Source organism: Coturnix japonica, chromosome 6 (genome assembly GCF_001577835.2).
Source record: "Coturnix japonica isolate 7356 chromosome 6, Coturnix japonica 2.1, whole genome shotgun sequence".
Taxonomy (NCBI): Eukaryota; Metazoa; Chordata; class Aves; order Galliformes; family Phasianidae; genus Coturnix; species Coturnix japonica.
In genome coordinates, this window is record NC_029521.1 from 30893087 (window position 1) to 30919126 (window position 26040).

The window sequence follows — 26040 nt, forward strand, 5'->3', positions numbered from 1 at the left end:
AGTGCCAGAACAGGGCTTTGTTCAACCATAAACAGATAACGGGAAACAGGACGAGAAACAGCTGCCGACAAGCTGGCACCAGCACCTCGCACTGCATATGTCAGGGGGCACGGAGCAGCTGCCTGGGCCGGGTGCTATTTTGGGAGAGCATTTGGAAACATCTCCGTCAGGAGCTTTCCTTGCAAAGTGTGGCAAGAGCAAAGCGTCACCTCACCACTAAACACAAACAGGCTTTAACACTGTGAGCTTCCAAGTGAATGGAGACATGGTTGGAGAAAAGCAGGTGGAAGTTGTTCGCTATGAGAGTGGTGAGGGGCTGGAACAGCTGCCCAGAGGCTGTGGATGCCCCGTCCATCCATGGAGGTGTTCATGGCCATGTTGGATGGGCCCTGGGCTGGTGTTACATGTAGAGGTTGGTGGTCCTGCCTGCAGTGGGGGGTTGGAGCTTCGTGACCCTTGAGGTCCCTTCTGACCCAATGACTCTATGAAAAGCCCATGCAAGTGTACAACAGCTTTAACCAGGTTTATTGGCTGCAAAACAAACATGGCAACAAATAGATCGCAGCTGTCTGAACCTCCTTCTGTCAACACATTCTTATGAATTTGAGCTCAAAACTTCAGAGAGGTTATAAACAGCAATCAGTTCCTCGACTTTAATTAAACCGCTCTCTGAAAGTAACGGGGTGGGGAACAAGTGCATTCTGTGTATAAATCTAACTAATCTAACAGCGCTACCATGCACCGATGCCTCTTTGGATGATGTGTTGATGAATATGATTTAGCTGGGTATTGGTAACGGTTGGACTAGATGATCTTCTAGGTCTTTGATAATTCTGTGGTAATTCTGTGGTTCTCTATTGCTCCCTGACGGGGCAGCCAACGGGCGGGGTGGGTCAGCCTCCATCCCGTGTAACGGCAGCAGGATGGGAAGGAAGGTCCGTTCCAACCCGTGTCACTGTGACTCTGTGTGTGCCCGGCCTGCTCCCCCCATGGCCGCCGCCTCCTCCTCCTCCCCCGCCGTCCATCCCCGCCCTCTTCTCCTCCTCCCTGAGGGGAGCCGGCTGCTGACGTCACCGGCCGAGGCCGACCGGCAATGGGCGCCATTTTGAAACCCCGCTCCCTCCCGCGGCAGCTCGCTGCGCCCGTCGCTCGGTGCGGCCGGTCGCTCCCGGACGGCGCCTCCCCCGCGCGCCATGGCAGGTGAGGCCGCGGCGCCCCCCGGGCGGGCTCGGGCCGCGAGCGGGGCCAGGGCCGGGCCTGAGGGAGGGGGGGGGCAGCGCTCCGAGCCGAGGGGGGCGGCGCGGGGCGAGGCCTGGTGGCGGTGCGTGGTGGCGGGGCCGGGCCCCGGGCCGGGCCGGCTCCTCACAGCGCTGTGTTCCCTCCGCAGGGGTGGCAGGAGGCGGCGGTAACGGCAACGACTTCCAGTGGTGCTTCTCGCAGGTGAAGGGGGCCGTGGACGAGGACGTGGCGGAAGGTGAGGGGCGCGGCGGGGCGGGGGGCTGCGCTACGGCACAGCACGGCACGGCACGGCATGGTGGGGCGGGGCGGCCTCCGGGATGGGGGAAAGGGAGCGATGGGGAACGACGGAACACACAGGTGGAGCCTGACCAGCGTCCAGCGCCGACCTGACGGCAAGGCAGCACCGGGCCTAGGGCCCTGTAGAGCCCTATGGAGCCCTATAGAGCCCTATGGCCACTGCGTGCTGCCCTATGGCCACTGCGTGCGTGGGGGGCTCTGGCCGCCTGGGAACGCCGGCAGCACCGAGTTGAGGTCTTACCGAAGGGAAAAGGCCCGGCCGTGTGGCTGTGCACAGCATGGCTGGGGATGAGTAAGAGATAAAACGCTTGTTACCTGCAAGGAGCGTTCTCAGCGTCGTGTGGAAATGACACGCAAATGACGTGAGGTTTCGCTGGGGTTCAGTGGGAAAGTGCTCTTTATTTTTAACTAAATTTCTGTGTTCAGCTGTTGTGGCTGGAGATCGTCCCTTTTCTAAGAAGGGTGTGTAACGTGCGTCGTTCTGGGCTGTTACTGTGACTTACTGCGTGCACTGAAATGTCTAGTAAGTGGAAAAACTCGCAGTCCCTGAGCATTGTCTTTGGAGCGCAGTAAATGTTTTTTCTTACTGTCTGCTACAGGGCAGCAGAGCAGACAGTGTTTTCCTTATCGTGCCACTTGTTTGGGCATTCCATTCAAATCACAGCTCTGGGAGGGACGGGCTCAAGCTGCTGGAGGAGCTACTGGTCAGCTTGGGCGGTTGTTTGTGTTTTCCTAAGCCTGCTTTCACCGGGCCGTATTATCGTGCTGAAGTTCCCAGAGTTCTTTTCAAAGCGCCCTTGAGTGGCTTTTGCAAATTTCCCCAATGGTTTCTTTATTTTCTTTGCATCAATCTGCCTAACTAAAAGTCACTTCTTCCTGTTGAGTGACACAGCTGTGAGAGCTTTGCTTCCCAGCCTGCAACTGAGCAACGTGGGTCTGTGCAGAGCTGGAAGGAGCTGGGTTTTGAAATACCAGTATGTCTTAAACCCAGTTAATTATTTAAGTGCATAACAGGATTCTGCAGAGAGGAACTGAACGTTACCAGCGAGACATCAAACCAAGGCTCAGCTCTTCAGGAGGGAGCTCTCTGTTTGGAGTGACTGGAAATGAAAGGAGCAAGTAGGGGATGCTGATGCTCAGTGCTTCTGTTCTGAATTTACCCAAACTTACCTCATTAATGCTGCTTTTCCTGGGCCGAGGGCTGCAGATTGTGTCACTATCATTTACCAGGAGTTTTCATTTTCCTCATAGGGCAATGAATGTAAGTAATCATTCATTACCTGTTTTTATCAGAATTGGTGTCGGTTTTGTTTTCCAACTGGGATGTGAGAACTGCTGAAAGATTTTGTGACCTAAAGTCCCTGTGTGGTTTTGTGCTCAGGTTTGGTTTAGTTTCCTGTTAGATTCTGTCCTGAAATTGGAATTAAGTGCAGGTTGTGTGTAGTTTATCTGCTAAGAATTGCCTGAATTTGACTGGAAATGATTGAGTCTGAGAATTGAATTGCTAAATAGTAGGTAGCAGCCACATGAATACCTATGAATGACCATTTTTGTCCTAGCACCTTTTACCAAGCTCACATGTAATGTTGTGGGTGTGCTCTGGCTGACCTGAGATGGCCTCACTGCAAGTGCTGCACATCACCACGGTGAGTTCCATGGAGACATTTGTGATGGAGCAAATGGAACTTTGCTGTGACTCTTCTGCCCTGTTTTGTGAGGTTATCTCTGGGAAGGAGATGTGAACGTGGCAGCATGAAGCAGCTGTTTGATACAGTAAGGGCAGGTTTCTTTGCGAGGTGTGCTTGCGAGCAGCCCATACAGTAGAAATTCAGGTGCCTGGTAGTCAGGGGAAGTTTGATCCAACACCAGGAGGAGGGTTGGATCAAAAGCAGGTACTGAACTGAGGGGTCGGTTTGTCTTTCTGGGGAAGAGAAATAAAAGTCTCAAACTGCATGTGTATCCAGTTGTGAGAGTGACAACATGAGGCCATAGAAGCCATACAAACTGCCTGCAGGACCTTGTGTTCTTGGGTTACCTTTTGTGGTAGGCATCAGCTTCCTTCATGCAGGCTTCAGGTATTTCCTTTATGCTGGTCTAGGCCTGACTGGTTTAGAGATGTCAGGGTTTAATTCCTTATGTGTGTTCACAAACACTGTGGGTGGGTTTGGGGAGTTAGGTTGTTTTTTTGCTTTGTTTTGTTAAATAACTGTTCCATATTTTGCTTCAACAATGTTCAGAGATTCCCAGATTCCTTTGGGACAGTTGAGCTGCGTATAATTAATGGCTGCTTCTGGATGTAATTAGCAAAGTGTATATATATATACATATATTTATAGTGTCACTGTAAGTCTTCGTAATTGACCTGTGCTGGTGACAGGTTGGAAGCACTTGAAGTGCCTGTAATGGAACGTGAACCGGGTGCTGTGGAGATCTTGGGTTTCCTGTTATCTACACCGGGATTTCTTTGGGTTTTGCTTTGAGCTTCATCACATCAGTCCCATCACATCAGTCTGTGGGTTTTCATGTTGTGATGAACTCTCCCCTTCTGTGGATGCCATTTTACTTCGGTGCCAGTGAGATGTGTGTGTATTCCTGCTTTGGGATGTAAGCAGCATTGAGGTCTGGCTGCTCCACATGAGCAGTACTTGTGCTTTCCTGTTGGAGTCTCATTAGCTGAAGTCTTCATCTGTTCTGTTCTATTGGAAATCTCATTAGAAGGAGCTGAGTGTTCCGCTGAGTTGTGCAGATAAACGCTGCACACAGTGCCCTTTTGTCATGGACGAGAGCTCTCATTTATTAACTTGGGGATGGACCTTTATGGGGTATTTCACATGAGCACAACTTCACTTCCTCCAAAAAACAAAAGTTGTCATTTAACCTAAGAATCACCATTGACTTCCAGTACAACAGAATAACATACACCAGGATTTGAATAACATACACCAGATCAAAGAACTGGTTGGAAATGACCCGGGTAGTGATGGGCAGCAGTGATGTGATGGGCAGCAGTGATGTGCTGAGCCTTGTTCCCCTGCGTTCAGCAGGTTCTGTGCTTCTCCTGAGCCTCTCGTAGGGCCACAGCTCTCAAGTCTTGATGTGAGCATCAAAACATTCCTGCTTTGGTGCTGGGTTGTTTATTTGCTCTGTTCTCATTAAACACTTTTGCTGCCAGTTCTGACCTGAGCCCTTATAATAGAGAGAAAGTAGTCAGTGTTTCAGGCAGAACTCTTCTGTCTCGTGTTCTTTCATACCCAGGGACCAAGAATGTCTCTTCTCTCTTTATTCCACAACACACTATTCCCTCAAATGCTGTTCCCAGACAGTAGTGTTTAATAATAAGTGCTCTTTTGAATTCCAGCTCTATCAGCCAACCGTGCAAACAAGGCGACAAGCCAATGGAGAATCAGTTGCACTTTCTTATTGTATGAGTAAGTAACGAGTGCAGGAAGAAATGGCACATCAGAGCTTCTGGAGGCTCCTACTTATCTGAGTTGTTCACTTCTCTCTCATAGGTTTTGCAGTATGAATGTTCATAGTGAGGGTGCCTGGATTTACAAGTGAGTCTGCATGAGCTTTGATTCCTTTGTAAGTGAAGGCATAGGGAGCCTTGGCAAGCACAAAGGTGAAGTTCATTTCCGTCTTACTGAACTTCAGCTTTACTACAATCCGATCTTGCTGTTGCTTCACCCTTGCTTTGTGCTCTCCCATCAATGCAGACACATGCACTTTAACCTGTTTCTGATACAACTCAGGTCCTTTAGTGTCCATTTACAGCCGGGTTCATTGAGGAGAAGCTGCAGGCTGTACTCACTGGCCAAGACACTGTGCTTCCTCTGCAGCAGCCTGGGTGCCCTGCTGGTGCTCTTGGTTATCTGTTCAGTGATGTAAATCAGTTCAAAAAGGAGACTTACTTTGGATTAAGTGAAATTCTGCTTGTTATTGAAAAGCAATTCAAGGCACTTTGCAAGTTGGTTTATTACAAAAGAAGTGGTTAAACCTGATGGAAGTTTAAGCAGGACAGTGAAGTAAGCTGGAAGAAACTTAGTGTGAGCAAAACAATGGCACCATTGTGGTCTTCTCCTGACCCCTGATACAGCTGCCTCACTCTCATGTATTCTTAAATCAGTCATAGAAGTGGAGATCTGAATACAGAGTCTAAAAATAGCATATTCTGAAACACAGGTTATTTTTAGTCACTGTATATTTCAAATGAATGTAGATAGCTCCATGGTTTGGCTTTCCTTTCTGTGTAATTCAGAGATAGAAATCAGATTTATATCAAGTCTTAAACTAAGGAACAGTGCAATGTTAGGAGAGCTTAGACGTTACAGTAACAGCTGTACCAGTCCTGGGCCATCCGAACTGCAGAGTGGCGTTAATCTTTTCCCTTGACTGTTCTTACAGCCGTAGCATGAAGAATTTCTATGCAGCCAGAAGCAAATGAGTTAAAGGTACAGGAAAAAAGAGGAGATGCAGAGGGTAGAAGTCAGTGATCAGAAACCTGCAGAGGCCAAAGCTCTGCTGGCACTTGGCTGCCTCAGCAGATGGAGGACAGGCTGCTTAGAACCTTGCTGCCAGATCTGTGCTTTTCCTTTGGGATGGCTGTAACCATCTGAAGGTGAAGAGCTGTTAAACCTTACACTGTGCATCTGTAACTTGTTAAGTTCATTGTATTGTCACTGCCTGTTGCAAAAGCAATTCCTGCTCGTTCTGCTCATCTTACAGTTCAGCACATCACTGGGACATCCCACCTTGTGATTCTAAGTTGGTTTAGGAGCACGTAGCCTGGACTTATCCCCTTCTGCGCTCTCTGTTTCATTCCCATCGACTGTGAGACGCCACATGATGTCTCTGTCTCCCTTCAGCTGTTGCACCACAGGCTCTGTGGAATGATGGGCCCAGGGGAGAGCAGAAGGTGTGTCACCTTGGTCTTGATTTCAAGCACAGCAATGCTCTGCTTATGTTTTGTTTCCTCTCACAATCTCCTTTATGGTTCATGCCAGCCACCTGGCTGTGGTCCAGGTCCAGTCACTTCCTCTCAAAGCCAGAGCCATTCTAGTGTCACAGTCCCTTAGAACAGTTGATTCTTTGGGTCTCAGAACGGATCATGGACAAAGACGTGTAGTAAAATACTTTTCAGGAAGGGGAGGACAGGATGTGGATCTGCTGCCATTTCTGTTGCTCTCTAAGTTGGATGTGAAGATTTGTTACTTAAATTTCCACTGTAATTAATGATTAAGATCCCTTAGAAGTTGAATCAGCCTCCTTTTTAGGTAATGATTGGAAATAGAACTGTTTCACTTCCTCGTGAGGCCCCATCTGGAGTACTTTTCCAGGCCTGGGGCCTTTGGTGCATGAGGGATGTGGAGCTGTTGGAGCAGGACCAGAGGAGGAGCACTAAGATGAGCAGAGGGTTGGAGCCTCTCTGAGGAAAGGTTGAGGGAACTGGACTTGTTTAGCTTGGAGAAGAGAAGCTCTGGGGACACCTCATTGTGGCCTTCCAGTACTTAAAGGGAGCATATAAACAGGAGGGAGAGTGACTTTTTACATGGTCTGATAGTGACAGGGCACGGGGGATGACTTTAAACTAAAAGAGGGCAGATCGAGGTTAGATGTTTGGAAGAAGGTTTTTACTCGGAGGGTGGTGAGGCATTGGAACAGGTTGCCCAGAGAAGCTGTGGGTGCCCCATCCCTGGAGGCGATCAAGGCCAGGTTGGATGGGAGCCTGGTGCAATGCGTGGCAGCCCTGCCATGGCCAGGGCGTTGGAACTGGGTGATCTTTAAGGTCCCTTCCAACCTAAACCATACTACGATTCTGTGATCATCCATTAAGTGTGAGGAGCAGGATTTTGCCAAGAGTCTTTGAATAGCTTTTAAGAATGGGAGAAGTTGATGCTGCTTGTGCCTCACTAGTGTTAGTGCCAAGCAAGATCCAGCTGTACAATCATTCAGGGGGCTTTAAGCTCGTTGTCTTGGCTTTCAGCTTTAGGAGCAGTAAAGTTTTCTGTTGTTAACGGGAGCAGCACTATGCAGCCAGCTCAGAGAAGTTCATGGTGGCTAATTTTAGACATCCAGTTTGGATGTCTGAACAGCCCAGGCCTTGGTATCAGTGTCAGAAATACATCGTATGATTCCTTTGTAGGATCAAATTAGTCTGTGGGCCCAAGCTCGCTCTCCTCTAAGCATAACAAAAGCTGCCCTCTGACACTTCATCCACCTTCACTCCCAGTGTAGCAGCCCAAGATTTTGGAGGCCTGTGTTCAGAACACCCCATGACAGTCTACATGAGAGAAATTATTGATAGTTTATTCCTTTTCTGAAGCCATAATGAAAAGTGTTTTGCACAACTTTGGATTGATGTGTTAAGGAGTCATTGGAACAGTTGCCCAAGGAGGCTGTGGGTGCCCCATCCCTGCAGCCATTCGAGGCCAGGCTGGATGTGGCTCTGGGCAGCCTGGGCTGCTGTCAGTCTTGGTGTAGAGTTTAGGACGACACTTGCAGCTGGCTCAGCTTTGTCATCTTAGCACAGAGCTCTGTGCTGCGTTGTGATATTTGGTATTTGTAACTGAAAGCCTCGTAACCAGCCAGCCTGTAATAGCTTGTAATTTATACATTCAGACAATTCAAGCAGCCATCGGGTCAAAGCAAACATGTAATTGTGGAAATAATTAACACGGATCAGTATTAATGGCCAACAGTAAAATGAGCAACATGCACAAAGAGGAGGTTTTTGTTTGTGGGTTTGGGGATTTTTGGTTGTGAGAATTAAAGTGGCACAAGGTGATGTGTGTATTATGGTGACCAGCTGGAGCTGGTGTGGCCGGGGCTGGCTGGGAGGTGTGGAGGGCAGAGGCCCTAACCCTGTCACCTTCAAAGGCTGTGGCCTGTAGTGGTAAATACTGCTTGTTTTCTCAGGTTTGGTTCCAAGGGACCTTAATGCACTCTAACCTGGAGGTCCTGCAGTCCTTTCCTTCAGCAGCTGTCATCCTTGCCTCTTGTTTGTTGTATAAAAGCTGGTGTTGGTTTAGTAGGCTGAATTGACTTTTTTTTCTTCTCTTGTTTTTCCTTTGGCCAATTCAGGTTCCTGAACTAAGTGTATCAGTGGTGAGCACAAGGAAGGACAGGCCTGTTCCGACATGGCTTTGGGCACTGTAAGCTGCAGTGCTGCTCTGAAGCAGCACTGCAAATGGAGCACTGTGGGGAGCTCTGTGCTCCCCTATGTGTGCCCATACTTACTGGAGATGGGTAGGACGCAGTTTGGGTTCTTCAAACAACAAGCTGCCTCTCATGATTGAAGGCTCTCAAGCTCAGAACATGGAGAAATGAGAGGATGTTTTAAAGTGTAAATGAATAATTTTTGATGGGGTTTGAAACAATTTCTGGATAGCAGTGATGTAAATCAATTCTTTGGGCTGTTATATTAATGCAGATTGTAATTTTGTTTTCAAGTTTTGAAACATCTTGATTTGCTTTACGCATTACAGTGCATTTTATTTCTGTTCTGTTCACAGCTGATATTATTTCAACAGTTGAATTTAATTACTCTGGTGATCTTCTTGCAACAGGAGACAAAGGTGGCAGAGTGGTTATATTTCAAAGGGAACAAGAGGTCAGTGACATGAAAAACAAAAGTGCTGTTACTCCGCTGCTCTTGTGTTGCACAGTCTCACTTCATCTGCTCATGCTGTGAAGGTTGTGTGACTAGATAAGTTGCTCAGGAAACCCAAAGTTAGCCATGTATATACCTGCCTTGTACTGAACCTGGGAGGTCAGCTGGGTGGTGGTTTCAGCCCCTCGCTGCTTTGAAAGAAACACCCCAGAAATACAGTAAATTCCTCTATGTAACTGTTACGCTCAGTATTGTAGATCATAGAATCACCAAGGCTGGAAGAGACCTAAAAGATCATCCAGTCCAACTATTCACCTATTACTAATAGCTCCCACTAAATCATGTCCCTCAACACAACATCCAGTCTTTCCTTGACCTACCATTGGACATTCTCACGTTGATCTAAGGCACATCCTATTTCTTTTGAAATGAATATAAGAAAACAAGTTTATAAGGAAAAAGAATACGTGTGGAGCTGCAAGGACATCAGAATGTGGCAGTTCAAATAGTGAAGAATTAAGCATCTGATGTCAGTGGGAAAATATGGGCATTTCTGGTGCAGAGATGAGGATTTGAGCCTTTCCCTGGTTCAGAATCCCGCTTCTTTCATTGTATAATTTGAATAATGCTTAATGGATGAACTGTCCAGTATTTCATGTTTCATCCTCACTGTTCACAAAACATTTTCCCATTTTAGCTCATCAGTTTTATTGCAGGCTTTTCAGAGGTGGTGAAATGAAAACACTATTGCTGAAAAGCTGCTGAAATGTTACACTGCTGCACCTAGATGGCTCAGTGCTCATTTATCATTTAGTCTGCTGGATAGACTTAACTAATGCACACAGACCAAGGTCAGAAGTGGCCACCTGCTCGGGATCTCTATCTTTTTGATACTAGTTCAGCATGGAACTCATATTGTTTTTGTGCTCAGTTGTTGTGTAAGTCCAAACCCAGCTGTCACATCACTTCCTCTTAGCATTACACAAGTCACACTCGTCACACAGCAATATTTGGGAGGACGTGGGCTGCAGGGAAGCGATGGACGTGACAGGATTTCATTCTCTTGCCACATACAAAACTGCAGAATTCCTGGAGAGGAGGAAGTCACGTCTGAATCAAATATGTCTATAATACTACAAACTTAATGAAATCTCACAACTGTTTCTTTAAACAGTGTCATTTCTTTGACTGTGTTAGTAACAACCAAAGATAGTTGTAAGATTTCACAAAGGCTTCGTGTTGGGAACGCAGGCTGAAATGTTGGGCATCATGCCCTGAACTCGCAGGGCATTACATCAGTTCCAAGAAGCTGATGTTACTGACACACTTGGTTGGAACATAGTGAGACCAGTGCCTTGTACTGGACAGGACAGCCTGAGCAAAACATGGGTGGTTGGGTAAGTAATGGACATAACTAAAAGTAGAGAGGATCCCATCTAAAATGCATAGAAGTTAAATGACGGGGAGAAAGATCAAGTCTCAGAATGAACTGACTGCATATTTGTTAGAGATTGTACTATGTCCATATTATGTTCATTAGGGGAACAAGTTTGATGAGGTGCAGAAAATAAACACATGGATTTTATGGTTTAGGATATAGGGATGTAACTGATTTCTGCTCCAGTTGGTTTGAAAGTGCCTGGGAGCAGCAGTGCAGGCAGCGTGCTTCTGCCAGGTGCTCTCAAATGAGTCAACAAATACGTATATTTAAAGGTGTATTTTTAAAAGGCAGTCTGCACATATTGTGTTGCTAAGATGCTTTACAGTAAAGGTACCAAATTCAGCAAGACCCATTGTAACAAGGTTCCATTCTAATTGACAATTTATAGTCTTTACTTTGTATGTAGAATTCCTAACAAACTGGGTAACATCAGCTTCAAGAAATTCTGTGTTTCCTTACAGAATAAAAGCCGTCCTCATTCTAGGGGAGAATATAATGTTTACAGTACCTTCCAGAGTCACGAGCCTGAGTTTGACTACTTGAAAAGTCTAGAGATCGAGGAAAAAATTAATAAAATCAGGTGGTTGCCACAACAGAATGCTGCTCATTTCCTGCTGTCTACAAATGGTAAGAACACTATTCTTGCAAAAGCCACTTATTGTGTGTCATTTGAATATTATTGGCTGTTTCGTTTTGATGCATCATGGAGCAAATTGTAAATCTAGTGCAGAGCAGTGCAGGAAGAAAGCACACCTTGCTTTTGTTGACACATGCACTTGTTCCTAAGGTTTTGGATCTCCTTTAGCCTTGTTCTTAAATGATCTTATATACAGGCTGCTATACAAAACTCCAAAAGCAGGAATGACTTCTGTCTATGGACCAGGAAATCAAGTTAATCTACTTTGCTTAAGTCTTGCTAGACTCAAAGCAGCCTTTCAGCTGTGTCATCTTAAATGATTGTTTTCATTCCTTCAGGTTTGTCTGTTTAAAATCACTTAGATAGCAGTTCAGGGCTCATTGCTGGGTTCTGGTGATCAGCATATCCCTTGCAGAGGGGTATTAATGCCAATGGTAAGCTGGCTGCTTTATTGATCAGGCAGAAACTTGTATTATTTTTTAAGCTGAATGTTACATTTGAGTTAAAATGAAACCTGAAAAATGTGAAATGAATGCTGATTGTTTCCCTTCTTTTTACTGATACTTTGAGGTGTTTCCCATCCACACCCTGTAAGCGCGTGCTTCTTGTTTATTTCTAATACACTAATTCTGGTAACTAATGTAGCCAGAGGCAAAGTTCTTCACGTCTGTGCTGAGAGCAACACTCTGCTCAGCCCCATACGCAGGGATTTAATTGTGGAATTTGGTTCATTCTCAAGGATGTGAATTTTTATTGATTTTTTTTTTTTTTTTTTAGATAAAACAATCAAATTATGGAAAATCACTGAAAGAGATAAGAGGCCAGAGGGGTACAACTTAAAAGATGAAGATGGAAGACTTAGGGATCCCTTCAAAATCACAGCACTGCGGGTACGTTTCTGCTTTTTGACTTCAAGTATCTTTTCTGCATGTAGTTCTTTACCTTCATATTACCAAGGTTGCCAACTGAGATGAGAAGGTAGAAACGATGTTTTGGTACCTAACTAAAATATCTCCTTCCAGTAGGTTGGTTCTTGTTTTGTTTTTCTTGCTGTTTTGGAATCTTAGCAGATTTTAAATAGATTTAAAATCAAATACTTTCAAATGAAATTATCTCCTTAGAGACAGCATTTATCCAACTCAGTGTATTGAAATGGTAGAAAAAGAGATTGGTTGGCAGTTCCCTGTGAAGCTGGCAGGTAGGGTCAGTGTTTGGCTTTAAGGTGCTGTGGATTTAGGAAGAGTTAAAAGTGAGTTTAGGAAGTGTTGATAACTTCATTTTTATATTGTGCTCTCATTCGTATTTATTTTCAAGGACAGGGCTGCTGTTTGAACAGAGTGCTGGGTAGGCTACAGGAGCTGTTTTAGTTAGAGGTCAGCTTGGGGCACTTGGAAAGCCTAATGAATACTTCTCTAGCCTTGGTATTTTTCCAGTTTCGTGGTGGTGTAATGGCAGGTTGGTGCCCCAGACACACGACCATTTAAAGCAGGAGCTCAAGAAAAGCAGTCATATGGGGGCAGGGGATTTTCAGTCTCTATTGTTGTTGTTGCTATAAATAAGAATTGAACCAAGGCTCTCTACTTTTATATCTAGTGCCTCTCTTGTCTCTTGTAGGAATTATACTGTTGTGGTTTTGTGTTGTTGGTTTGTTTTTTTTTTCCTCTTCTTTTCTTAAACTGACTATTAAGTGAAGATTGTAGGTATTCACCAGTATAACTCACTGTCATGGTGGGAAAGATTACCCACTTCTTTTGGGAAGTGTCTTTTATTTAGCATGTGGGAGCCAATGTCTGATGGAGTATTCCAACTAACATGTCTGCAGCCAAGGAAACCGATTATAAAATGCCTTGGCTGGAAGTAGATACAGATGAAATTTGGGCTTCTCTAGCCTTGCATTTCTGTAGAAGCAGACAATCTGTCTCGGAGCAAGGGAAGTCCAGAGCACAGCTGGAACAGTTCTGCTGGCTACATCACTCATGTCTGTTTTAAATGCACAATATATATAGGAGTCATTAATCTGAATGAGGGAGAGCAGGAAAAAGCAAGAATCTCTCTTTCAAAAGTTATCTTCCTAGTTCTGTTCCCTTTCTGGGAGAGTAAGGCTGCAAACCTTGTCAGACATGTGGCATCTCACAAAAAGATGTGGTGGAATGAACGGTGTGAGAAAAGATGGTCTGAAGGAGGAAAACCTCCCATAGAGTTACACCTCCAAGTTTGAATGACCAGCTTAGAGATCTGCAGCATAAGCACCTTGGCCTCTTAGGGGTATTGCTTCCATACCTCATTACAGAAGAGCCTCCATTTGTTTCTAGTGAGGTACAGCAGCAGGAGCAGCAGCACTCAGGAGCTGCATCCTGTGTGTGGATGCAGTGTCATTTCTAACACGAGTCCTGCTGATTCACAGGAATACATTCCTATTTCACAACTGAAGGGCTGGGACACTCGTGGTCAGTTAGAATGATATCCCGATAAACAGCAACAAATTAATTTTAATAATGACCATTTATGATCATTTGTGAGATACAAATATAGTGAAAACAATTATAGCTCTTTGGGTTTAACTTGTTTCTTGTTCAACGAAGTGAAATTACCCTGAACCAGTGCCATAACTTTTTCCTTGGTTGGGTGATGTAAGGTAATGTTCCAGTACATACAGCCCAACAAACAGCACAGGGCACCCACAGTCAATCTGAGCCTGTTTGCGTGCTGCTCAGTGGCAGACCGGGCTGCTGAAGGAGCCAGAGAGAAGCTTGATCCACTTACCTGTGATGAACATGTCCTGTTTGATATCACCCAGTTGTGATAACAGAGCGTTTCTAATGCTGAAGTTGCACTGACTGCTCAGTGAACACCTTGGGGATTTTCTTTGTGAACTTGTTACCGAGCACCTGAGCACTCTTTAAGATACAGTGGTCATTTTTAAGTACTCATTTCAGTCATCACCTTCATTATAAATGTACACCGTTGTCCTGATGGGTGAAGTACTGAGCTTCTGTATGTGACAGGTAACTACTGCAGAAGTCAGAGGGTTGGGCTTCCATTTACAGCTGGTTTTAGCACAATTCTTGTTCCACAGATTGAGAGGTATTTAGAACTTAATTGAGTTTTAGAAAACAGGAAATCTAAGTTCTGCTCTTGGTGTTTGTCATTACACAGTGTTCCACAGCACATCTCATAGCTCACATGGCTGCAACCCCAGTTTGTTTGCTTCATGGTATGGGGTGGGTGTAGGAATTTATATTCCTGCTGGAAGACTAGGGGGAGGCCGTCAGTAAATTAGAACAGAAATAGGTGGGGTGTAATAAATTAACATGTTTTGAATCAGAAATCAATTTCATGCCCAAGTTGACTGTTCTCTTATGTTTCAGGTGCCAATACTGAAACCCATGGACCTAATGGTAGAAGCAAGTCCCAGAAGAATATTTGCAAATGCACATACTTACCATATAAACTCTATTTCAGTAAATAGTGATCATGAAACATACCTTTCAGCAGATGACTTAAGAATTAACCTATGGCATTTAGAAATCACAGATAGAAGTTTTAGTATCCTTTTTTAAATCTTCCATGAGCACAAGGGCAGATGTAAGTTATGGAAGCTGAAGAGAATTATCTTAATTTTACTCATTATAGTAGTGTTTGAATCTAGTGATTAAAGTATGGGATTTGAAAATGTAGAGACTTAATGAAAGCAGCTTTCAGAATGGTCAGATGTTACGTGCCTTTACCCAAACCTTCCCAGATATTGTAGATATTAAGCCTGCCAACATGGAGGAGCTGACGGAGGTGATCACAGCTGCAGAGTTCCACCCCCACCACTGCAACATCTTTGTGTACAGCAGCAGCAAAGGAACCATCCGGCTGTGCGACATGCGCTCCTCAGCCCTCTGTGACAGGCATTCCAAATGTAAGCTGGGGCGTTGCTCTTCCTTTAAGGGTTTCTTGCTTAGATAGAACGAATAGGTCTTTCCTTATAAATAATCTAACCAAGTTCGGCTTATCAGTAAAGACCATGCAAGGTAAGGAGTGGTAGTTTTGTAGAATGGAACATTTTAATTGTCTTGTTCTAGGCCATCAGCAAGCTGAAGTGTAGCATGAGACAATTGACGATCTGACTCTGCTCCCGTTACCCATTTATGCATCATAAACTGATGGGAACAAGTGCTTTTGGCACCAGTGAGACCTGTCTTCTGTCCAGACTCAGTCTTGGTGCTTCTCAAAGGTATCTGCTTATTGAATGCCAGTTCAGGGCAGTTTATCCGCCTTTGTGCATTAGTGACGGGGCTGCTGCCGAGGATGATCTGTTTACTTTGTGACCATTTGCAGCACATAGGGTAGAGTGCATTAAAAATATGCACCAGTTTGGCAGGTGAGTTTCCAAGGATGAAATGTGAATGGTTTTTAGTTTGCTGAGACATGTAAGCCTGGTAGGTGAGGAAGGCTTGAAGTTGAAGTCAAAATGAACGGTGCTGCTGCTTAGCTCCCAGTTCCTTGTTTCTTCTTCAGTGCTGTAGCAGAGGGAGTTTATTAGTGTTACTTTTCACGGGGGGTGCCCTACCCTACTGATCCTTGCAGGTAAGCGTTCTGTAGTGAAGATAAGGATTTCCTGGAGGTAGGAAGTGCTCCTGCAGTGTGAAATGCAGAATGCTGTGCCAAGTCATCTGTTTGCCTTAGTGTTGCATTGAAACATGCTAGCGTTTTATTTTACTTTTTAACTGAATAGCATCCTGTTAAAAGGATCTATTCAAAAATGGAAAAAAAAAAAAATAATAAAAAAATGCTGGATAGCTTATGTTCTAAAACATAAACTGAAATCAATATTTGAGGTGTAAGTCATGTTTCTTTTGTTGCTTCCTGAAGCCATACCTACTGCAATTCAAGTGTAGATACTGTTATTTCCTCTCAGCTGTTTGCATTGTACCTCTCAGATTTAAATAAAAGCTTGGTGTAGAACAGTCTCAAAATGCTTGGGTCATGCATGCAGGTCTTGTGCTGATATTTTCACCCCCTGTTCTTAAGCAGAACTTGTAGATCAGTTGTAGTTTTTTTAGTGCGCACACAGGCTGTGGTTTGTTGGGTTTCTATGTGGGTTTGTTTTTTTATTGTTTTGCTGTTAACTTCTTTTACCTGATTCGTTTCCGAAGACCTGTGAGTACAGGCTGCTGATGCTGTGCTCCAGGTGAGAATGCTGGAGACAGTCATCAGATAGCCAGGTGCCAGACATTGTAACAGTACTTTAAAGAGACTATTTAAAAAGTAATTTAACATTTGGGAAGAGCAGCTAGTTTCTTGGCTAGTTGCTATTGAAGTAGTGGAAAAGGCTGGAAGCTGTAGAACTTGGTGTTGGTTTCATTTATAATTGTCTTCTGTCTGCAGTTTTTGAAGAACCTGAAGATCCTAGCAGCAGATCATTTTTTTCAGAAATAATATCATCAATATCTGATGTGAAATTCAGCCACAGCGGTCGCTACATGATGACAAGAGACTACCTTTCTGTTAAAGTCTGGGATCTCAATATGGAAAACAGGCCTGTAGAGACATACCAAGTACGATGTTCAAGTTATCTTAAGTATCACCTTTCGTTTTTGCTTCTTTAAATCTCTAACATCAACCTAAATGTTTCAAAAAGGTTCACGAGTACCTTCGAAGCAAGCTTTGTTCCCTGTATGAGAATGACTGCATCTTCGACAAATTTGAGTGCTGCTGGAACGGTTCTGATGGGTGAGTTATTCTGATTTGGATTGCTTTTCTCAGCTTAGAAATGTCGTTTTGTCCCCAAACCAGTAAGTGGTGCTGAGCTTTAAGGATGAGTTGGGTACGTTCAGATCAGCCCTTGGTGGAAGGGGTGGCACTTTGTATTTTCCAGTGGGGTTCTTCTTCTGTTGGGTTTTGTTGGTGGTTCTGGTTTGGTGTTGGAGTTTGGATTTCCCCAGTACACTTCAGTCTTTCATCCTCCAGTTGCAGGATTAGAACAAGTTTTTGTTTGTCAGTATAGTCAAAATTGGCCAGTTCAAGCCTTGCTTTACTTTCAAAGTATTTACAAGAACATCTATGCTTTATTCTCCAAATTAAAACATCTTTCAGTATTTTCTGTAGGCTAAAATAGATAAAACTGCTGGGTAATGATTGAATTTTGTTGTGAATAACTGAAATGCTTATCTTGCCTGCAAATTGTGGAAGCATTGTTATCAAATACCAGAGCACTTCACGTGCACATTTCCTGTCACTGGTTATGTATTAAAATGTTCTTGGAAGCCATGGGTAAGACCGTGGCAAATCTGGATGCATTCTGTTGGCTTGTGTTGGGGATTCTTCTCTTTTATTGCAGGATTGTGCATCTCTGCAATGTCTCTAACAGTGCCTTGTCTGCTACAAAACGTTGGCACTAGATAATGCTTTACGTCCTTCCCAGCCTGTGCCATTCATTGAAATGCTTTCAAGCTGTTCAGTGAAAATGTGTTCCAGTTTTGGTTTGATAGTAACAGGAGCCATGCTCTGAAACAAGCTTGGGCCTAATACTGAAACATCCACCATGTAATTTCAAATGGAGCAGTGGCCAGAGAAGCCACATTTGGTGATCTGTGTGTATGGGAGTCAGTGAAGGAAATGAAACCAACCTATTGGAGTGCTGTTGAGAGCGCATGGAGTGCTGCATGCCACTTAGGAATTGATTTTCTAAGTAAATAGAACATTGAATGCTGTCAGTATCCGATTGCAAGTGGCTGTGAGTTATTCATGGGGAAAGAAAAATCATCCAGTATCAAATAGTTTACCAAGAAAATCCAACACTTCCACTGTTTAGTAGAAAATGCATGAAAGAAATAATGGTGTTTGTCACTGAACTAAAATGCAAAGAAACTAATGCTTGTTCCTGCATTTATTTAAGTAATTTCAGCCAGTCTCTGCTTACCTGCCTTTGAAAAAGGAAAAACCCTTTTTTCTCTTTGCATTCCCTCATGCAGTCTGATGTATTTCATGTTAATAGCATCTCGTCCTGCTCCTACTCATTAATTCTGTAATGCCATGAAGACAGTGTGTGTTGATAAGTTGACAATGATTTGCAGGGGCAGTTCAGGTTTTAAACACCACGTGGGACTGCAGACAAGTGGGGCAGCAGCTTTTCCAATTTCAAGTGGTAGAGATCAGTGTCAAATAGAGAAAAGGAGGAGCTGCTTACCTTCAATTTCAAATGTGTTTCTTGAGAGCTACGAACAAACTGGTAACTGGAAGTTACGTGTTTTTAAAAACTAATTCAGTATTTTTTGCAAAGAGATCCTGAAGGGCTGCATCACAGACTCACATGAGGGTTTAATGTTATTGCTTCAGAATAATTTTTCATAATTAAGGTCAGCACAGTGCAAAGGACGGCAATTGTGTTTGTGACACTCTGAAATAAAGTAGTTGACAGTGTATGTGCTTCCTCTGTAGCTCCTGCTGCTAAAGGGTGAAGGGATATAGTAGGAAAAAAAAAGCCTTCTTCGCTTCCATTAAGATGAGAAAGCCCAGGACTGCTGCTGAGGTTTACTGGCAGGGGGTGTGAACCAGGGGCAATACCTGGGAGAGAGAATAAGGGAGTGGAAGCAGTATTAAATGCCCAGCAGAACTGAGCTAATGCTTATGTCAGAGACAAAAAGTGTGGTGCTGGATACCAGTGGTAAATCTGACCTGACGCGTTGCAGATGAGAGACGAAGACAAGGACTGAATACTGGAAGCCTGATGACATTTCCCTTTCTTGTGTTCTTTAACAGTGCTATCATGACTGGATCCTACAACAACTTCTTCAGAATGTTTGACCGCAACACCAAGCGGGATATCACCTTGGAGGCATCCCGGGAGAGCAGCAAACCTCGTGCCATCTTAAAACCACGCAAAGTGTGTACGGGTGGTAAAAGGAAGAAAGATGAAATAAGTGTTGACAGTCTGGACTTCAACAAGAAGATTCTTCATACAGCATGGCATCCCATGGAGAACATCATTGCTGTAGCAGCGACAAACAATTTGTATATATTCCAGGACAAAATTAACTAAAGGTGACTGATTTGAGGACAGAGTTGTCTTCTTGCATAGTTAAGCTCAGTTGTTTATCTGTAAAAGAGAAGGCCTTGTTGTCCTACCAGTGAAGAACATTGATGCACTTACTTCCCTTTAGGTAAAGGAGAGGATCTGGCCTGGTTTTTGCTTTCATGGTGTGGTTCTGCCTTCGCTGAGGTTAGGGAGTGTCGGCTGCCATCTTCCAAGAAAAACCCTCTGGAAGCAGAACTGATGGACAGCGCTCAATCAGGCCAATACTCCAAACAAATGTATTTATTGAAGTCTGAGCCTTCCTTTCCAGTTTATAGACCAAAAATTTAACACCCGAGAAGAAAACAAGAAGTCATAAAAATGTAATTTCTATCTTTTGCGCTCTTTCTCTGCTGTAATATTTGGGCCTTTCAAGACATATATTGTGCTTAATGCCTGTAAACATTCCTCCTCTGGCCTGTATCTAGGCTTAGGTGTTTTTACCTTGGAGCACTTAGGTAGGTCTTGAGTTGGGTTGGTAGACAGGTTTCCATGGATATTTACTCACCAGTTGTATCTATTGCCACACCTTCTGGTGTAAGCCACTTAATAAAATAACAAACTATAAGAAGTGTTTTTAAATCTCAAGGTATGCATTCAGTCTTTTTTATTTTGTTTTTTATTGCATGTACTGAGATTGTCAGATCTGCCCATCAGGATGGTTTGTTCACGACGTCGTCCCAACACGCAGATTTCAAGCAGACTCATACAAACTCTTTGTGTAGTGTTTCAGATTCGAGATCCCGAGTTTCCTTGGAAGTGTCATTTAGTTGAAGTTGCACTGGTTTTCTTGTAAAGCGACTTTTGTATACGGAGCAGGAGGTGGAAGAGGTTAGTGAAACAAAGTCCGCAGCCTTAATAGAAAGCGACCACCTTGCACAGAAGGGAAAACAAATCTTCTTCTTTGAAGGTAAAACATTAAGTTTATCGGATGCCTCTCAACGTTAGGTAGAGACAGACCTTACGTGCATTATGTTTTTTAACCTTTTTAGTGTTCGTCATGAAGATACACTTTATTTTAAATGGTTGGCATAATATCCTGTATTTCACATTGCAGTTGAAACCAGCAATAAAAAGTTTCTCGATTATGCCAAGCAGCAACACAGCTTAATACATTTTAGTGTCTTCTGGCATCGGGGTGTCAGAAGATACTGAGGCTGCTAGCTGGTGTTACTATGTTAGAACTGTTCTTGCTAGTTGTTTTCGTTTCGGTTTTTAAAGCCTTAGGTACTTTTTTTGTTGTTGTTGTTCCAAAGGGGCCTAAAATGCATCAACCTTTTCTTCACCCTGAGCCAGCGTGGGTGAGCAATTGCTCCTGGAGCTGCTCAGGTTGCTGGGCATCGCGCTCTGGGAAAGGTGCCTGCAAGTAGCTGGGTGTTCTCAGAGATCCCTTGAGCTTCGTAGAGCAAATACAAGAAGTGTGGTTTACACTCCACTGTTAGTGAAATGAAGGTGTATTATGATTACTAAATCAGATCTGCGTATGCAAACGTCAAAGTGTCTGTTCTTACCCTCTCAATTATTGTCCATAGAGTGCCACTCTCGTTCACGGTCAGCTAGGAAGTACAACTAACTTGGAGGTTCTACAAATAAAGTTTAAATTTAGTTTAAAAAAAAAAGAAAAACCTTATACTGTATATTGGTTGTGACACTATTTGCAAATCTTGAAAGGTGGAACTGCTGGGTCGTTAAAGGGTTCGATGTGACCTTGTTCCTAAAATGCATAATAGAGCTAATACAGTGGGATTGTACATACTTGTTCAATTATTTTGACCAAAAAGTTTAATAAATTTTAAATGTTTACCTGGATGTGCTCTGTGTATTTTGACAACTTCTTCCTTTTGTGAGATGGTTGGACACAGTAACCAAGCTGAGCCCTGTATTTGTGGGACCTGCAGGTTGGGGCTGTGGCTTGGCCATCTGTATGCAGTGAGTGCATTCATGCTATTTCTGATCTGTGTTTTCAGCTGTAAGTGGGATGTCAGGATACGATCAAGACTTATTCTGTACCTCTTCCAGCTAAATAGCTTCTGATCATTCACCTGCTTAAAAACAAGGCTGGTGTGTGAAAGGTCCTGGTGCACACACAGGCAGCTTTAAGCAATGTACAGAGGCACAGCTTTACAGATCTGTACCAAAATGAGGTAACTGCTGTCCCCAGTTGGTTTTGGAGGAATAAATGGAGTGAGGAATTGGCTGTGCATGAACTGTGGGTCAGATTTTTGAAGCCTATTTTAAACAACTGCTCCTTTTGATGCTGTGAACCCTCGGTGCCCTGGTGAAAAGGGATTATCAGGAACAGCACTGCTGGCTGTGGGGTGGGGAAGGAGCTGCATTGGGGAGCCCCAGAGCAGGGCCTGGCCCAAAGCCGTGCCCTGAGCTCCAGTGTGTGTGAGTGCTGCTGGCCCTGCATACCGTGCTCTGTAACCCCCCCAGGGCACAGCTGTCACTCAGACCCTTTCTGTGTTGTGTATTATGTGCCACAATGTTTATTGAGTCTCCAGAGCTGAGGGCAGCCCTATGGGCTCCTGGGGCACCGTCTGCTGGAAGGTGTGCCCTGATTCAGCCAGCAGCAAGGTAAGGACATGTATCCAGCTCCAGGAGCAAGAAAAGGTGAGAACAGACATCTTTTGATTTCCTTTTTAATAGGATAAGTTTACTGCTTATCTGAAATGGGGAACATCTTTATGTTCCTGCCTCTACTTTAAAGCCCTCAGGGCTGTGTGTGTCTTACCACAAGAGGCTTTGCCATGTCCTGTTGTTCCAAGGAAGCTCTACTGATATGCTCAGGAGCCAGAGAGGTGGTTTCTGCCCGGCTTATACCAGAGGTCCTTCTCCAAACAGTGACCTGCCAGCTCCCTGGTGAGCACTCAGAGCTTCCCATGCAACTTCCCTGTCCTGACCTTACTGAGCAGGGTAAGCAATGCTCTCCTACATCTGGGATTACTTGTAGTCAGGTTTCTTAAAAAAAAAGCTCAATTTCATGAGAATTATTATTCAGAAACTGACGATGTAATATTGTTTTCATTGCAGATAGACAGACAGTAAAGCAACAAGCAGAGCCTGCTCCTCCAGCAGCACGTACCTGATCAACTGCCTGCAAATGGGGATTTCCAGGGGCCTCAGCAGGATGGGCCCATGGAAAATGAATTGTGCCTTGCTTGGATTGGGGCCCACAGGCAGCACTGCTCCGGCCCTGCAGGGATGCAGCACAGCAGGAATCAGTGCTGCTAAATAAGGACAAAAAGTAGAAAGCTCGTTTGTTTCTGAATGATGACGGTAGCACAGAACAGAACGTGTCTCTGCAAGCTCAGTGAGTTTCTGTTCATTAAGGGCCTTCCAAAGACAGCTTACCCATATTCAGATTGAAGGATCAACAATTGAATTGTTTTCTATATAAACCTCTTGATGAGCTGTCAGTTACGCTATTTAAGTACGAAACAGCCTTGTTTAAGACAAAGCTTCTTCAACTACTTTAAACAATTATTAGAGAAAGAAAAAGGAGGAGACTGAATCCGTGAGGAACTGTTCTATTGAAATATACAAAACATCATTTGGCAAACATCCATTTTTTCTCATTAAATAAGATAGAATTACTGAATGAAAAGGCATTCCATTAGTACAAACAAGCAGGCAATCAGACCTTAAGTTTATACAAGGATGAGGCAAATAGAAGATGCAAACTTATTTTACAGGTAAAAAGATTGAGAAGCAACAACCTGTGGGATACACCAGGAGGAGCTCCAATTAGCTGGGAAGATAAATTAACGCCTTTGCAGAAGGAACTATTATGCACTAAGGTCCACATCTCATTTTGGGCTGTTGCACATCACACACTGTAGTAGTAAAAACTGATGGAAGTTTCACCAATAGAGCAATTCCTTCCAGGTGACCGTTCCACGTCTCACATAAAAGTGAAAGAGAGCTGAGCAACATCTAAAAGGAAACAGCTTCGAGAGAGGTGAAAGCTTACAGTGAATTCCTGACTATGATACATAAGGCCACACGTTGTTCTGGGCTAATCCCTCAGCGTCACCAGTGCAGAGCAGTGACGAACATCCAGGTCTATAAAGTATAAAGAAACAGCATTTCAATATTGCAGCTGTGACTCAGCGAGATACTCAACTACAGCTAAGCTTTTGTTTTTAAACACCACTTGATCTGAGTTTTCAGAGATACTTCACTGCAAAGCAAGGCAGCAGATGCTTGAGCGTGATTCAGACGCATTGTGTGCTGCTCCAGAAGACTATGTATGAGATTATTAGCTCTAGTGTCTTTTCCCATTCTTACTAAGCTAGGAACACAGTAGATACAGAATGAGTGCACACTGATCTCGCAGTCATTGCTAGCATAGGTGTTCCTGCAGGTCACCTCCTGTGTTCCCAGGTGAATCTTTGCTCTGAGCCCATGCCACGTGCCTTCAGAAAGAACTGCTCGAAGCTGTGGTGGTGAGGCGCCTTCCAATGTAAATCCTGAGGATCAAGAACATGAGGTCAGTAAGCATTTGGTTTCAGCTCAGGGGGGACGAACAGCCTGTGAAAGAAGGTGTTTTATATAACTTGTAATCTGATAATGAAAGTTACAGGCAGGATAGCGGCACCAGCTGTAGCAGTGCCCAGCGCAGCACTCAGCCTTTGGCTGCTTTGAAGCTCACCCTTCTCTAACAAATGCTTCCCAAACCAAGTAATTCTCTGTGTGAGCTGCTCAGTTCCAGGAATGCGGGAGTCAGAGATGAGCACGGGGTCATCAACAACAGCGCAGCACTTCGGGACCTTTCTTAAACCAAATGCTTTGATTACACTTTTGCTTTCACTGGTGTTGGTAAACCATTGGTTTTACTGCCATTCTCATGGGTCTGGTGTTCTGCACAGTCACCATTTCCCACCTCACTATGCTCTTACAGCTGCCCTACGTATTTTTTTCTTTGGGGATTAAAGCTCGTCCTCCCAACAGAACTGAGAAGTGCGTACATATCAGCACAGCTCATACTTAACTCTTGATTTCACTGCTCTTTAATTCTTTTGAATTCCCAACTAGTAAGAGAAGCAGAACAGTTAACTGGGTGCATTCGGCAGCACCACAGGCAAATAGCAGACCCTGAACTGCCATCCTTCCATGGTTATTGCTCATTACAGACAAACAGGGAATGGGGAGTCAGGGTTTGAGCTGAGAAAACAGGTAAAGGGAAAAAAGCCACTAAAAAAGCATAAACGTACCCCAGTCCAATGGCGAGCAAGTGGGAGAGAAGCAGAGATGGGAGGAAAACCTTCAAGAACTCTGCTGAGAAGATCCCCCCTTTCTTCATGACGCTGGTGTTCCTCATGCTGAGTGTGGCTGTGCGCCTGGGGTGTTTGAAAAGGAATTCCCTAATTTGGAGGAAGAAAATGCAGTCAGAACATTAATGTAACATTTCTACCTGTGGATTTAACAGCTGCCGCAGAGCCCTGGGGACACTCACTTTGGAGGGATGTTCTCTGGCCTGCTGGACCAATCCCATATCCAGTCTGCATTTTTCTTCAGGAGCCTTTCTACCTCTTTCCTCCTTTCAAGGAAATCTTCTTCAGACTGAAACAGAGAGCAGTGATCAAACACAACACGCAACTGTCAGAGGTGGGAAGAGGTCCTCCAATGGATCTGTTCTGCACCCAAGGCCGTACAAGAGGCTGCACCTGCAGCTCACTTAATCCAGCCAATACACATCAAGTGAACCTTATTTAGTTTGGAAAAGCTACCCAACTTTTGGGACAGTGTTGGTGATCCCAGGTCTGCGTGCACACGTCTGTGCAGCAGAAACCAACCAGAACAGCCACTTGGCTACACAGGAATACAATTTCCTGCTGCGTAAGCAGGAAATACACGTTGAACAAAGCAGAGCTCATGCAATAAGAGCAGTATCTGAAGGAACGGGCCATGGGACCAAGCATGTTTTATGCCATGTTGAGAACTGATAAAAGCTATGCTGGTAAAACCTGGGCTGTCGGATCTGGACAAGAGGAGGCTGAGAGGTTCTGCTATTCTGAGTGACTCTGCTGCAATTATCCTATTTGCTGAAGTCCCTGTGCAGAAGGTGAAGCTGCTGGTTTCCTACTTCTGGGTGTCAGCGACAGGAACAAATCTGTTCTCCAAAGCAAAATGAGACTTTTACCTGGAAGCTGTTTTTCTCTCCACTGCTATGGCTTTCTATTTCCAGAGCTCTGTGGCTGTCCAGAGGTGTCTGGGAACGAGGAGGGCTTGAACAAAGAGAAGAACAAGGGAGAAGGAGCTGCATAAATCCTTTATGACACCATTTTTGGGATGACTAAAAAGCTAATGAGCAAAGCTTGTATGCACAGCTGCCCTGAAGAGCTGCAGCACCCTGACCATAGCCAAAGAGATCCATCTGTCACAGGGTGATACAACGCAGCTACCTCACCCAATGCAGCTCTGATCTCTAACAACCTGCCCAGCAGAGTGCTGTGCCATGATGACTTCCAGCAGGGCAAAGGTAAGCACTGAGGCTGGGCTCACACTGCTCACTAAATAACCTGGGCAGCACGTGATGCCTTTGGGGTTCAGTTCAAACAAGGCAGGTGAGACAAGGAGGTTCTGCATCCTGCTGCCTGTTTTTATGTCCCTCAGTTCCTTTTGCTAAATAAACTTCAGGCTGTGGAATGCTGTGCATAAAAATGGCTTTGTGCCACACTGAGTTTTGCTTCATAGAATCACAGAATGGCCTGTGTCACAAAGGCCCACAGTGCTCATCCAGCTCCAACCCC

At 44.4% G+C, this 26040-nt stretch overlaps 2 protein-coding genes across 2 annotated transcripts; one reads left to right on the plus strand and one right to left on the minus strand.

Moving 5' to 3' along the window:
* The first annotated feature begins 1063 nt into the window (after nucleotides 1-1063).
* Nucleotides 1064-21094, plus strand: PPP2R2D (protein phosphatase 2 regulatory subunit Bdelta). The gene is made up of 10 exons (XM_015867555.1): nucleotides 1064-1200; nucleotides 1388-1474; nucleotides 9048-9145; nucleotides 11048-11213; nucleotides 12001-12113; nucleotides 14592-14769; nucleotides 14966-15130; nucleotides 16600-16769; nucleotides 16853-16944; nucleotides 18973-21094. Exons 1-10 carry the CDS (start codon nucleotides 1194-1196, stop codon nucleotides 19250-19252), a joined length of 1356 nt encoding a protein of 451 aa, XP_015723041.1. The 5' UTR covers nucleotides 1064-1193; the 3' UTR covers nucleotides 19253-21094.
* Nucleotides 21095-22799: 1705 nt separating this feature from the next.
* On the minus strand, nucleotides 22800-25568 carry BNIP3 (BCL2 interacting protein 3). Its single transcript, XM_015867554.1, has 4 exons — nucleotides 25431-25568; nucleotides 24744-24850; nucleotides 24502-24651; nucleotides 22800-23757 (listed from the first exon to the last, which is right to left on the minus strand). The coding sequence occupies exons 1-4, from the start codon at nucleotides 25551-25553 to the stop codon at nucleotides 23706-23708; spliced, it is 432 nt and encodes a 143-aa protein (XP_015723040.1). The 5' UTR covers nucleotides 25554-25568; the 3' UTR covers nucleotides 22800-23705.
* Between the last annotated feature and the right edge of the window lie 472 nt (nucleotides 25569-26040).